Source organism: Sciurus vulgaris, assembly GCF_902686455.1.
Source record: "Sciurus vulgaris genome assembly, chromosome: 9".
Classification (NCBI taxonomy): domain Eukaryota; kingdom Metazoa; phylum Chordata; class Mammalia; order Rodentia; family Sciuridae; genus Sciurus; species Sciurus vulgaris.
In genome coordinates, this window is record NC_136469.1 from 130912364 (window position 1) to 130928554 (window position 16191).

General features: G+C 32.2%; 1 protein-coding gene across 1 annotated transcript in view; it reads right to left on the reverse strand.

Moving 5' to 3' along the window:
* The window catches only part of SLIT2 (slit guidance ligand 2), a 338311-nt gene that overhangs the window by 81616 nt on the left and 240504 nt on the right, over positions 1 to 16191 (reverse strand). The window contains 3 exon segments of the mRNA XM_079153098.1: positions 378 to 449; positions 6538 to 6609; positions 7089 to 7160. Of these exon segments, the coding sequence (XP_079009224.1) occupies positions 378 to 449; positions 6538 to 6609; positions 7089 to 7160 (216 nt within the window).

Sequence of the window (16191 nt, forward strand, 5' to 3'; positions counted from 1 at the left end):
GTCATTCTAGCACTCTTGTTAGAGTCTTTAAACAATGGTTGACAAGAGTATTAACGTATCTCCCTTATTTCCACTTCTGGTTATATCAAAATAGAGATGTTTCAGAAGCAGAGGATTTATACAAGCATTGCATAAGAGAACAGCCAGGATGTATACATTCGTGACTCTGTGGAGAGAAAGGTTTGGGGACCATTCAAAACAGTTGTATTTTCCAGTAAACAATCATCATTAATGTTAGATCTAATAGACTGACCTTTTCTATGTCATTAAGCTACAGCATTATGGGTCAAATTTTTCTGAAACTTCCATGAGAACAGATAGTAAACTAACAGAATGTAATATTTGGTTCAACAGATCCAGAACAATCAAATACTTACAGTAGCTGTAAGGAAAATAGTCCTTCAAATAAACTTTTTGGGAGTTCTGTGATTTTATTTCCATAGAGAACACTGAAAAAAAAGTATTAAAGTAAAAAAATCAGACACCAAATAAACATCACAAGTGTATCTAATACATATGTATTCAAATATAGGGGGGTTAGTAGGCACTCAGCGTGACACTTGAATAAAATCTTGACTTGCAAATATTTTTTTCCTTGGTTATCGATCATATGTATGATTACTGTTCAAAATTTGGAAAACAGAAAAACAAAGATTAACAAAAATTAATAAAATTCATAATTTAATTGCCCTTCTATATAAATGTCTGCTGTTAAATTGTCATGTATTTCTACACAACGCACACACACACACACACACATACGTCATTCATGTGTAATGAGATAGTATGTAAACTATAGATAAACATTAAATGCAAAATCCACTGCTCATTAATGGGATGTTTGGGACTCATGATATTGGTAAAGAATGAGAAGTAACCTCAAAAAAAAGTAGGGCTTTTCTTTTTAAGCATATAAATTGTATGGTGGCAAAATGTAAGATTTATAAAGACAGTGATTGTTAATATAGATTTAGGATAATTTTTGAAATATATATTCCCCAAAGAGATATGAACCAGAATGCACTGTCACGGGACCCACTTCTGATCAGAGACTAAGTGCAGCCATTAAGGGAGGAGTACATGACAACCACCTCAGTATCCCTGGTACCTAGCACAGGCTTCAGCACAGAGAGGTCCTCACACTGCACTGACCAGTGAAATGATGACACATGAGCAGAGAAGCAAATCAAGGAGTAAACTAACCAAGAGAAGTGAAATGAGGGGGTTTCAATAACAAATTAATGGAAAGTACTCTGCGCAGCCCCCTCCCCCGCCACCAAGTAGGGATATTAGAAGTGTGTAGAAGAAGAAAGATACCATATTTTGAGGAAACATTTTGGCCACACACATCAAAAATCATAACGATGCTTACATAAATTTTAACTTAGTAAATCTTAGGAGTTCAATGTTAGAAAGTAAACGGAGATAACACAAAAGGTACAAAATGTTAATCATCACATAATTTGTAACAGTGAAAAGTTAAACACAGATGAAATGTCCAAAATCCTCAAATTCGGATTAGTGAAATACAGTTCACTATGATTAAAAAAACAAAAAAACAAAAACAAAGTTTGAAGGATATTTAGAGACATGAAAATGCTTATGATATATCAGGTAAAATTCCAGAAACAAAGTATTAGCCAAGCACAGTGATGCACACCTGTAATTCCAGCTACTCAGGAGGCTGAGGATCATAAGTGTGAGACCAACCTTGACAAGATAGTGAGATCCTGTCTAAGAATCATAGAATTTAGTAGGCACTAGGTACTCAGTGAGGTAGCTCAGTGATAGAACACCACTGGGTTCAATCCACAGTATAGAAAAAAGATAAACGCCAACAACAACAAAATAGTATGATACAGTGTTATATTAATTTTGCTCAATGAATATATATGTGTATACAGAAAAAAAGTTCTTTGCCATTGAGAGATATTAATTTGAATTTATATGATTTTCTATATTTTTACACCCTCTACAATAAACGTATATTAGTTTGAAAATTCAGAAAGATATTCCTTAGGAAGACAAGAAAAGTGGGTGCTATAATACATGAAGAAAAAAGCTGAAATCAAATTCTAAATAATTAATATGTCTGGCAGCAGTACATGATTTCTGTCTGAAGGAAAAAAATAACAATATGAGAAGGATGTCTAGAGAGAGGGAAATTCTGTTCCCCTTTTAAGATGTCAGAAAGGTGGGATATATTACAAAATATGAAGAAAACTCAAGGGAATGAATGAAGCCAGTGCAATGTAGTGTAAAGAGTCCATTTGTTCAGATTCCAGCGTTACAGCTATGCAGTGCAACATAAAATTTCATTTGTATAGAATATAGATTTTTTTAGGAAGATAAATCAATTAGAGAAAAAAAACAATTTAAAGAAAATAGAAGAACAAAAGGGAGAATTCTATATTGTTAAGGACAAGGTGGAAAAGGATTTAAGAAAAAAAGCATGAACGAATATATATCTTGAGGTCAAGAATAAGATTAGAGATGGCAGTAGGGGACACAGATAAGCAGACTGAGATGACACCAACCAGGACTTTCAATTCTCAATGCCATTTCTTCAACTCACTCCACAGTATACACCATGCTCTTATATGTGCCAGCAGCTTTGCTAAGTTTTAAATGTGGTGCCCAATTAAATTGAATCCAGCTATGATTTTTGAATATCCATCATTTATTCATGCAGGAGGTATTGATATGATTGAGATGAATAAGGGGTGGCTTTAAAAGGCAATCCAAATGAGCAGTTTTAAATACTAGGTTTCATATATTGAATCTGTTGAGATTTAAAAAAAGAAAGGTGTATTCAAATTGTGGGAGATTGCATAAAAATCAAGGGATGATTCTATTTTAGTAGGTTGTTGCTTTGGGTCTTTTTCTTCTAAAGTGGGTTGAAAGAGCATGAAAGGAGGATTGGTGGGAGGATGTCATATATATATCATGAAATTTGTTTTCCAACAAATCATTGTTTTCTTAAAAACTAATAAAAATCATTGTTAATGAGATAAAATAAGTTAATTGAGAAAAAGAGAAGAAAATTACCTAAGGATGCAGGAAATGTATAGATGTCATCGCTATATGACCTATCAACCATAAAAATTATTATAATAAAAATACTAAATGTGAAGGGAAAAGAGATTTCTCTACAAGAAAAAAAGGTATAGGAATATACCTCCCCCTCTCCAGTAATAGAATCAAATTTATGACAGCAAGGATAATGAGTCAAAAATTTCAAAAATCCAAAAACCAGGCCAGTGAAAACAGATGACAGAAAAGGAAATGGGACCAAAATTTATAATAATGAAGGAAAGACTTGCCATCACACAAAGATATGAAGTGCAAGAAGACCAGTGAGACTCTGTACTACAGTTTAAAGAGGGAATAAAATTTAAAAAGAAATCGAAAGATACAAATGAACTCAATTGAAAAGAAAATAACAGAGGAGGATTTGGATAATATCATCCACATACAAAGAATAACACATGGGTAGCTTCTCTAGTTTCCTTATACATGGCTGATATTAAGTAACTACATACAAGGGTACAAACTATGCCGATAGAGGTTTTTTTATGTTTTTTGGAACAATAGGGAAATCTTAGGGCTGCTCTTGTAGCTGCTATAAGAAGGAAAGTCAAGAATGCTAGCCTGAGATTAAACGCTCATGTTTAAAACATGATGGTAGCAGGAGAAAGCAACTGTTTCTGTCCTGTCTGTATTCTCCTGCCTTTGTTAAAAACTGCAGAAGACAGACCTCCTACCGAAGAGAAAAAATGTCCAACATAGAAACCAATCAGACAGTTTTCATGAAAAAGGTATTATGGTCTGATTCGAGATTCCTCAGAAACATAGGAACAGAGCCCACACTTGACCCTGCTACCCCACCCATTGGTATTTACTCAAAAGAACCAAAATCAGCACACTGTAGGGATATATGCATACCAATGTTCATAACAGCAAAATTCACAACAGTTAAGTTATGGAACCAGACTAGATGCCTGTGAACAGATGAATGAATAAAGAAAATGTGGCATATATATACATATAAAGATTTTTTATATCATCCATAACAAGAATGAAATTATGTCATTTGCTGGTAATGGCAACAAAGCTGAGGACATCATGCTAAGAGAAATAAACCAGACTCAGAGAGTCAAAGATTGAATGTTTTCTCTCATATGTGGAAGCTAGAGGGAAAACAAACAAACAAAAAGCAATGAAAAAAAAAAAAGGGATCTCAGGAAAATTCAAAGGAGATCAATAGATTATTGGAACGGGGGAAAGAGGAGAACATGAGGAAATAACAAAATCTACCATATCATGCTATGTCCATGTATCCTGAATATATTTACATATAATTATAATTATAATGCCCTAATAATAAAAAAAAAAAAACAATAATAGAAGGGAGATTCAGTACAGTAGAGCAAACAGACCAGGGGGAGAAAGGAGGAAAGGGAAAGGGTAGGTACTGGGAAATGAGCTTGGTCAAATTATGTTATGTGCCTGTATGAGTATGGCATTATGAGATCCAGTATCATGTATAATTACAATGTGCCAACAAAAAATTAAAAATTAGAGTGCTGTACTTAATAAATTACAAACAATGATATATGTGTTTGAGAATTATAATATTAAGCAACTTTAAAAGACTACAGTTAAGAGAAAGCAGAAGACAAAATTAAAACATTAGATTTCCATTTTCATTGAAGCACAGGTAATGAAATGCAAAATACTGGTGAGGACTCTTCACACCAATCCAGAAAAAGACTGTAGGAAATGTAAATATAGCAATCAAGTCTTGCACATGACCCCTGAAGAATTTAGGAGCTAGTTTATGAAGAGACAATGATGAACTGTGATAGTTTTCAAGGGGTTAAAAAATGTAAAAAGAGGAAATTTACATTTATTAAGGCAATAAAGTTTAGTAGTAAACTCTGCAAGAAAGCAGATAGAAATAAGTTCTCCACTGGTTAGTCTCCTTCTTGACATTTAGTAGTTGTTTTTGAAGCACATATATTTGAAGGAACAGAGATTTGACTTTGTTCTGTCCTTCCACAGGGTTGGAGGTAGTATTGCTTACTGGGTACACAGTTCTCTTTGGATGAATTGACTATTTGAGTTTTTATAATTAATTTTTTTATTTAAGACCTGCCAGCCCACCCTGGGAGCAATACATGACTACACTCTGCATTTTCTACCAACAACTCTTCTCTTGTCTTGGGCTTCCTCTAGGCAAACCCCCCAAAGTCAAAAAAAGGAACACAAATGGACCTGAGCAGTTACTACAGGGAAAGCAAAAAGTTTTCCATTTTCTTTTTTCAAAGAAAACTTGCAGCCTTCTGAGCCAAACAACATAGCCACCTGAACACCCATGTGTCCAGCGGAGCTGTCTAGCTCTCCCCCTTGCTGACTAGAAAGGAAAAGGTTGCACTAACTCCAGGTGTTCCTCTGTGTCTTGCACAATGTGTTGTGGCATTGTCCCTGGGTGCCCCTGACTTCTGAAAATCCAAACAGGTTGGCAGTTAAGATTCATCAGTGAGAACCCCCTCTATAGCATGTACCTAACAACAGAAAGCAAGCCAGCCTCCACTTGGAGATTAAATTTTGATATAAAGGATGTTTTACTTGCTGGACTTCTGAAAAGCTTTTACAAGTTTGAAGGAGTAGCAATCTTGACGAATTTATTTCAGAACATCTTTAGTTTACGTGGTTATCTCTCCGAAAGTCCTCTTGATATTAACAAGGCCTCATCCTTCTTATCTTTGTTCTTTCAGGGAGATCTGAAGGTGCTTCAGCAGGAGAGAGGGCAGCTCTCTCTGGTCATCACCCCTGTTCTCAGCAGTCTACCCAGTATCATCTAAAAGGGGCACTATCCCAGGCACAGAGACTAAGAGCCTATAGGTTCAGAGATCACAAATATTCATTCAAAATAATCTTCCCCCACTTTCTTTCTGAGAGAATAAAGTTGTCCAAAAAAAGAGCTCTCTACTCTTGTTTTGTTAGCAAATTATCAACCATAAGTTACCCTAAAATGGGTTAATTTTAGAGACAGGTAGCAGTTCTCCATGAAAATGATGAAGTATAATAATATTATTTTTTAAATTATTTTTATTATGATTAAAAATTTTTTAAATTTGTTTGTTATACATAACAGTAGAATGCACTTTGACACATCACTTAAAATGGAGTATAATTTCTCATTGTTCTGCCTATACATGATGTAGAATCCCACCGGTCATACAGTTATGTATGTACATAGGGTAATAATATCTGATTTGTTTTACTATCCTTAGCCCCATCCCTCCCTTCTCTCACCTCTACCTAATCTAAAGTAACTCTAATCTTCCCTACCCCCCCATATTGTGAATTAGCATCAGCATGAAGAATATCATGCTAAGTGAAATAATATTATTAATAATTAATAATTCATCACACAAATTTAAGACAGTATTTTTTCTTAAGCCTAAATTTAAAAAGTGTGACCACTCTGTTGTGAATTTTGCTTTTCTCAAGGAAGTCGTCAATACTTACAGTGAATTCAGAGAACGCAGTCCTTGGAAAGAATCAGGTGCGAGTTCAGAGATCTGATTATTGCTCAGGTCACTAAGATAAAAAATAAGGTTAGGTTAAATTAAACAGATGTCAATGAGGTTTGCCGTAAGAGAAGGGTATTTATGGCTTTTGTATGTTGGTTTTGCATCTATCAGGGCATGTATAAAATTTTCAATATAAAACCAGAAGAATTCTGAATTCAATGACAAATCACCCTAACTATTCCCTATTTGTTTAAATTATCATTATAGATTCCATCTCTTGTTTTGACAATAAGCACCTGAAAATTTGCTTACTATCCTGACCGCATACATTCACACTAGTGTAAATCAATATGCTAGATTATAAGAGTTTTAAAATTACAAGGTTTAGTTAGAGATCAAAATGTTATTATAGGATTAACAAACAGATGATCACATCACTTAATATATAAGTTGTCAAACTCTCAAATATTCAAACAAATTTCCCTTGCGAGGTCATGACCTGTGTAATTTTAAAAATTATATTATTCTAGAGTATTGTCCACTTACATTCTTCTAAGCTTTTTATATGGTGAGAATGCTCCAGGAGGGATGACCTTGATTGAGTTCTGTTCCAAACGTCTGCAATGAAAAAATTCATTTTTAATGGAAACATGAATTCTCAGATATGTTTAAGTCAAGCTGAGGCAAGATTCATGCCAAGAGTTAGAGCTAGTGCTTCTCATGAGGGATATTTTCTTTTTCCTGAAAAGTGACTACTAAGATTATTTCTGCTGTCTCCTCAATGTGGAACAAGATTAAAAATAAAAATTAAGACAATTTTAATAGTAATAAAAATATTCAAATTTTTAAGCATCACAGGTTATCATTTTGTAATCCTGGATTTTACATAAAAAAGGAAGCAATTTCAAGAAACTAACATGGGGGTACATTTTAATAACATACAGATAAGAGAACTATGCAGTAATATATACCATATATATGATATACTTTTAGAGATGATCATAACTCTACCAAAAAATAAGTTATTGTTGAATATTAAATTTTATCAATTATTTCTTTTGTACAAAAATATAAAATTATAGGTTGAAAAATTGTTTTAGTCACAAAAGTAACTTTGAAGCTACTTAGGATTCAACATTTTAAATTCTAAACCATAATGCTATAGACATTTTCAGTAAGACAATTTGGACTCTTGTCGATTCATTATGTGAATTGTTCACATAAAAACCAAGGCGCAATGTGCACTGAAACACAACTAAAGAATTTTTATGATACACTAAAATTACAGATTTGAAAATAGCTCTGTGGTACCATCTACTTTATGATCTTACTATCAGAGGAAGCTGAGTTTACACACCTAGGTAAGAAAGACACCAAGATGATTTCATTAAGTCACTTGGTAAATATTTTTCATCAAAAGATGTTTCCTCTTAACCTCATTCCTCCCATATAAACATTCTTAAAGCATTTCCTATCCCCTATGCCTCTTCTGTTCTGCTGTTTCCTTAGAGCTGACTGCAATGAACCACGCCGTCCAGATTCACTGGCCAACTGACCTTCCATGACATCGAGTCCCTGGAAGGCACTGGTGGAAGACTAAAGTGTGGGGGACAGAACCCTGAGCTTTCCTCCACTACTCTGTCTCAGAATGCTCACAGCAGTCACCTCCTCTTCCTCTTAATTTTAGCTCCTGCTATGTCCATCTCCTAACTTGTTAACACTACCACCTTCTTTGGTCTTTAAGGCCTTTGGAACATTTTTTTTTTCTGTCACCTTTGTACAACTCTTGAACCTTTTCCCCATATTAAATTCTCCTCTTGAACTACCTTACATGTACTGTATTTTCCTACCTGGATTAAATATATATTTACATATACATAAACAAAATATATGTGGATACATACATATATATATGTATATACACATATATGTGTATTATGTGTGCATTTAGATATTATTTTACATGCATTTATTTTCTGCTAGACAGGTTGTTAGATCCAAAGGGGAAAATTTACCTCAAGAGACAAGAAACAAATCATATGAAGAAAATATGAATTGGCATCTGCATTATTTATCTGGATCTTAAGAAAGAGGACTTTTTTCTAAAAGCTTTAAATACAGCAGAGTGTTTAAATCATTTCACTATTCCATTATTGATCAGTATGTTTTGAATAGATGGATAAGAGATGCCTTTTTGTCTTGATCCATTATTATTATAGTTAAATTTTAAGAAGTTTAAAACATAATCAATAGAAATACAACAGCATAAGCTATGGATGGAATATGGTTGACCAAGGGACTTTCTTTGAATCTCAGTCCGTGAAACTTCACTCAACATGTTAAAGATTTGCTCACAATAATACAGTGCTATGATGAGGAAAAATTAAGACCTCTTAGTGAGTAGTAGATTTCTTTAAAAGCAATATAAAATTTGATCATACAAACATTTTTTATGAATACCATTTCAGATCCTTGAAAATAATCTAAAAAAACCCCAATAATTGTCATTCATGCATTCATTAACCCTAAAAATAACTGATGTCTCTCATAAAATTGGAAATCCATAGAGATCAAAGCAGACATATTTAGACCATCATGGAGATTTTATTAATAAAGAGTCTAATTTTTCACTTAGATTCCAAAGCTGGAGTCTTCAATACAAGTTTTTTCAAAATGCTACATTCAGCATTGAGATTTCCTAAATGTCAATATCCTGAATTCACAGATGTGGTCAAGCTAGTACAAATACCACCATTTAATACGACTGGAGATCCTCCATGGAAATTTTAAAATGAATTTATTATTTTACAGTCTCTGAACATAGCATAATTATAGTGATCATTCAGTCATTGTTCTAGTGGCACTTAAATACGTGTTACAATAATTTGTTTTACTTACAATTAATTTTATTGATAAACGTCCCTATTGAAGTAACAAAACAAAAATATAGACAATGAGTAAGACCAGTTTTTTTTTTTTTTTTTTTTTTTTTTAGAAAATGCATTCTCAAAATGCTATATGACTAGGAGAATGTATAATCAAATAGTATGCAAAAGTAATACTTCAAACATAAAATATTGATGCTGTATGTATTATATCATTGCAATGTACCATGATTTCATCTTTAGGTTGAAAATTGCTTCATTTACAAGGTACCTAACAGAAAGCAGAGTGATGGCACGTGCAATGTATTTGCTTGTTTTTGTTTATTAATCTATTTATTTGTAAACTTTTTCAGAAAAATATTTGAAGAAAACTTACACTGTTATTTAAACTGACTCAGCAGCTAATTGGTTTTTTATTACACTGTCTCAGCAGTCCATTAAGAGAAAACATAATTGCATACTTCATTCTCAAGAGACAGATTCTCAAGTAGGGAAATACGCTACCACTGACAGATGTCAAACAAATTTTAAAACATTGCAAAGTGCCTGTTGTGTCTTCTTTAGGATAAACTTTAAGGATTTTAGGATAAAGTATTTTTCTTTTTCATTACAAGGACTTTATAGTATATTTTATAAACTGTAAAGAACACTCATCTCAAATGATGTCCCCCAACATAAAAGTGGGGAAAGTGTTTAAGCCAAACTATAAAAAATAAGAAACAAACATTTGAGTTTTAGGTTAAAGTAAGAAAAAAGAAAAAAAAAAAAAAAAAAAAAAAGGCAGAGCTAACTCTGTTATCCTCTAATCTTCTGCTTTAATGGCATAGAATCTGCTGAATTTTAGAGAGTGCAAATTTGAATCCATTGTTCCATGAAGAATCTAATTAAAAGCATTCCAGGATTACAAAAACAGATAGTATAATGGCTAAGATATATTTGCATGCTGAGGATAAAACCCCCCACAATTAAAAGCCTTTCAAATGCCAATTCTTTGGAGAAAATGCAGTATTTTGATTTTGAAAGTAAAAATAGATTTAGCAAGTGAATAAGAGGAACTTTGATGTGCTGATACTACAAGGAAGACTTTTTCATGTGAATGTGACCAGAACCTCTGACAGAATTTATGTCATCAAAGCAAAAATATTTTATCATTTTATATATACATGCATGATTATTTATTAACATATTTGTATACTGTCTATATAAAATCAAAGCAATGACTGCTAGATCTTAAAAATTAGAAGGAAATTTTAGTTACATGCTCCATGAGATGAGAAAATGAAGGCAGTTTTCTAAATGCTACAATTTTTAAAAAACCTCATATATGTGATATAGGTCCTTCCCCTCCCCTATCCACATATTTTTATCTCTTATTCTTTAACTAATACTATTTTACAGTACCAGTTTTGAACTTTTCTAGTTCCTAAAGGATGAACAGCAAAGTAAAATATAGCACTTTATATTTCTATTTTAAAGATTATGGAAAATGGGTAATCATGGAATACTCCTCTGCTTTAATCATGGGGACCAAGAGAATATGGCAATTATGTTCAGGTACATCTCTCAAACCAGTGAATTCCAATTCATCCATATGTGGACTAATGTGCTCTGTGGTCTATAAAATTCTCTACTGTGGAGCAGATCTCATATCAGTCAGCCATAGACACACACTATGAGTGGGCAATTTAAAAAATCCCTAATTCTAAAAATTATTATAAGTTATTAAATAATATTTTACTATTTAAGTTATACTCTCAGATCACAGCATTCAATTCTTATGCATTATTTTCAACATTTTTCAAATCAAATTATTTTGACAAACTGAAAAATAGAGTTTATATGTTAAATCTTATATAGTGCTCCTTAATAGGTTTTCATATGCCTTGTATGTGTTCACATGTAAATTTTTAACCTTATTTTCTTTAGCAATTAGAAGTATAAGTTTTGGACTTAGGCAGACTCAAATTAATTCGAAACCTGTCATTGATTAGCTTTGTGGACCTTACAAAAGCTATTTTCTTTCTCTGTATCTTAGCTTTTCTTTCTGAAAAATGGGGGAAAGAATAGAATTTACCATAATGTTTTGGTAAAAAGTACATGAGATGTAAAGAAAATATGTATTATTTCTCATGCATAAAACTAGGAAAAAAATTAAAACATAGAATGTGTATTCATATATAAATATATATAATATACAGCATTATATGATTAAAAAGCCGACAACATATATTACGCACACACACTTTATATAAAAGAATAAAGTTATTTCACAATTGGCTCTCTAATGTGAAATAAATATGTATGGTTCCAAACAATATTTTTAAACCACTTAGGAGCACAATTTTGAAGATAACTATATATTAAACATGTGTGCACATATATTGCAATACATATGATTTCTAATTTCTATGATCAACATGATTAAAAATAACGCTTTCTATAATTTGAAGTCTATCTTAGAAACTCAGAAAGTTTTTTCAAACCCTTTAAAATATGAATTTAGATTGATTGTGCCTGTAACATACAGCCCAGATGCTGATTATACATGGCAATAAAACTGACAGTTCTTTGCATTTTCTCCATCTGCTTTTAACATAAATGGCAAAAACAGCTGCCAGAGAATAGAACATGAATTTAATGGGGTGAGGGGAGGGGAAGTGCAATGACTCTAGCTTCTGAATCTTAACTTGTTCTGTGTAGCCAATATATTTTCATCATAGAAAACATCAGCTCAGCATTTGAAAATGAAGAAACATCAATATTCCTTTGACATCAGGGAACCTCTTGCCTACTTATAATAATTCCAAAGTAGGCACATTATATTTCTGGAAAGTTTCTCCCAACTTTAACAGTAAATGCATGTTGTTGAAATTCTTCATGTGTTCCTACATAAAATGACCCAGCATATTTTAGACCAGAATATTATTTCTGTTTTCTTATAGTAGTCTCTACAACATTTTAAGTTCAATAAATATCTTCAACAGCTGAGTGAATATTGGCCTCTAGAGGGACATGCTTTGCATACAGCTAGCATTTTTGCCTTAGGACTGTGTCCACACTAATTGATTATCCCTATTTAGGGATGACTTGTTCCTGAAAATTATCCATTTCCTTAATCTTTTTTATTTCTTCTGATGTCATTCTCGAATACACTCCCTTGAGTGTAAATTCAATTGATGATTTCATAGAGGAGAGAGGACTTTTTTCCCTTTTGGTCTTTAAACATTTACTCCAAGAAAAAAATACATGTGGAATGCATGTTTGTGCACATGTGTGCATGTATGTACAGACATGCATTTGATTGTACAAGTAGACACACTTTCTGAACAGGTATTAAAATTCCCATGCAAGTATTCATGTGGACACATATCTAAATACAAACATATACTCAAAATGCATAATCAAAATGTTTAGACAGAGCAAAAGGATGGACTCACCAAATTCAGGAGGACAGAGTCTAGACTTATAATGTCAATAACACAAAGTTTTCATACATAATTTTCTTTATCAATCCAAGAAAGAAAAACTGCAGTTCAGTTTTCATTTTTCCACAAATAACTACAACATTTTGGATACTTACTATGAGTTAGTCAGTAAGTTGTGTCTCACATTTGTTAACTGTTTTTGTTTTTAAAGCATTTGTAAATTATTTTTATTTATCACTTTTTAAAAAGTATTTATTACTCAATGAGTAAACAACAGTCTCCATTCTCTTTCATCCCTGCAGTAAGTTCTTCAAATTCTTCAAATTATGTATTTCCTATTTTCTAAATCTAGAAAATACTGTGATTACTAGTAGCATTTAAAGTAACTCTTTCTTTCTAGCTGATTAACCATAAATCTAGAACATAAATGCTAAAAAATACACGACAACTTCATTCATTCTGAGAATGAGTTACACTCTGCACCCCAGATGTCTTCATTTTAAGACAGAATCTATACAATTCATATTTTACATTTGAGAGGTTTCCGTTTTTTTCCGTAGATGTTTTATGGAATCAACTGCATTAGTGTTAGCATCACCTTCTGGAAAAACTTCCCACCACTTCTGCTGCCACGCCTGCCTTCGTTATTCCCTGTAGAGACTGTGGTGAAGGCATTCTGGGTGACTGCTGTCCTCCAATCCCCTCTCCACCCCAGGTTTCAGTGGTTTTCCTAACCAGCGAATCTAACCATGCTACTCAATCCATTCTTCCATCATGTCACATCATTGGGCAGACTCTTCTTCCATACTGGGCTTCCACTTTATGTTTTAGCACCTGCAAATTTCTAATTCCTCCAAACCCCACACAACTGTCACCTTCCTGGAATTTTACAGAGGCTCTTTCCTTGAAAAGTTACAATTTCTCTGACTGCAGAACATATCCTCAAACTTGAAGGTTACTTGATTTCTCTGACAAAGCATGGTTTTTCTTTCTCTATGTTCCATGTACAGTATGACCTATCACATAGTTTTAAAGATCTTATCTGTTTGTGTGAAATTTCAATTTTCTGGAGTGATGACATTTTGAAGATTGAGACCGTGTCCTTTCACTCATGGTTTTTGATGAAGAGTAGGCATTCAAATATATATTTTAAAATGCTACTTTTATACCTGGTTTTCTTCCACTGTAATAGCACTCATCAGACTCTTTGGGCTTTTGTTCTTCTTTTTTACTTCTTTTTGTACTGGGGAATGAAGCCAGGGGTGCTCCACAGTGAGCTGTATCTCCATTCCTTTTTATTTTTCATTTTGAGACAGGGTCACTGAATTGGTGAGGCTGGACTTGAATTTGTGATCCTCCTGCCTCAGGTTCCTGAGTAGCTGGGATTACAGACCTGCACTATCATGCCAGTTCTCTTTGGACCTTTTAGGAGAAACTAATTGTAATTTCCACTTCTACCTCATTTCTATGTTAATTTCTGCCTTTATAATTTTTGTATGTCCTTCCTTCCAATTCATTCATAACTTCACTATACTCATTTTCACTTCTTAACAAATATCACAAAATATTTGTTCAGTCTCCCATAGTTTTCTCTTAAGAAAGTCATTATAGCTTTCTGAATAGATGATCATGCAAATCAACAAAAAAGCATGCAAGCATCAGTGTGTGTGTGTATTACATATATATTACGTATATAACTTTTGGGGAAATTGCTATAAATAAATAAGTTGAGGAAGACAAAATAATTTTCTTATCATGAGTACAAAGTTCTAATAAAAAACAGTTTCTCTGCAGGTAATGGGTATATACAGATTCTTAAAGCTAATTATTCTACTATTTCTTCAAATGTCAATTAAAGATTACTCAAAATAGGCATATAAATTTGAGAATTCTGCTAAAAATACAAAAATACTTCAGTGAAATCAACTATGGTTTATAGAATTACATGTATAATTAAATCTACAAAAGCAATTCTCACAATGTTTTATACAAAATTTCATTGTGGAATTATCAAAGTTGTAGGGCTTTGTATGGCCATAGATAACTAATAATAATGAGACTTGTATGTTCTGTGGGAACATAGTTCAGGGCTCTCTTTTTGATGTTAATAGTCAATTTGATTTTCTGCATTCTGTAGAAAGTTAAATTTTTATGTCTTTTTCTGGATTCTTATGATGAAATCACAATAAGAAAACTTTAGAAAACATAACATGAAAAAACACAAAAGAATAAAAATAACGGTGAATAATACTTATGTGAAAAGTTTATTTTATATAAAATGTCTTTATGACTACTCATCTCATAAAAATATCTGGAAAAAATCCTGCTATTTTGTTTTTCTAATTAAATATATATATACACACACACACATATTGACTTGTATATATATATTGATAGCTTTATTTTATTTTGATGCTAAGATTATTTATTTAGTGATATTTCTATGATAACTGATATATAATGCAATAGAAAATTAACTTAGCCCTTTTATTGTACTTAGTGAATGCTACCTAGTTTCTGCTATTGTGAGAATTTCAAAACAAAATTTCAGAATATAACTCTAATTTCCTACTTCTCTGAAGACAGGTTTACATAAAATACTAACAAAACTATTTTCTACAGCACAAAAAAAGAAACATTTTCTGATAATTTTTAAAGAAAATATAACTTTCCACATTCTGTTTCAGTAGGAATGAAGTAAGATGAACAGATCAATTTTTTGCAGATATGTTTATCATAAAGAAGGTGTTAATTATGACTTTTTAAAAAGTGTTTTATATATTTCTAATAAACAAACATTGAGAGTGTTTTCATATTAGTTAATCTGATGAGCACAATATTGTAAAATAGAAAATGTAAATAAGCCAACGCCATACTCTAGGCTAGCCAATTAGATGGGTAGATCTGAAAAGACTAAAGTATCAGGATCCTGTAAAACTACAAAATGCTATCAAAGATTCCAGGAATGAAGTGCACTAGAATAACTATGCACTGAAGTAGAATTGCCCTAATTTCCTTTACTATAAAGCTGTTTAAACTTTACCTATTTTATTTTACACATATCATCAATTTTTAAAATATTTTTATAGGGAAAAATCTTTTCATATTGTAAACAATTTCACTTGGAAATTATCAACCTAACTAACCAGGCAATCATAGATTATACCATGTTTTCTTGTTTCTTACCAATATACCTAAAAAAATTGTATCATTTGCTCTACTTAAATATCTTAGCAATATTATCTGAATAGGAAAGTCATTATTTTACATAAACTATGAAAAAATAGTCAAACTGTGTAGCATTTTTACATTTAAAATTTATTTTTAAAAATTTGAATA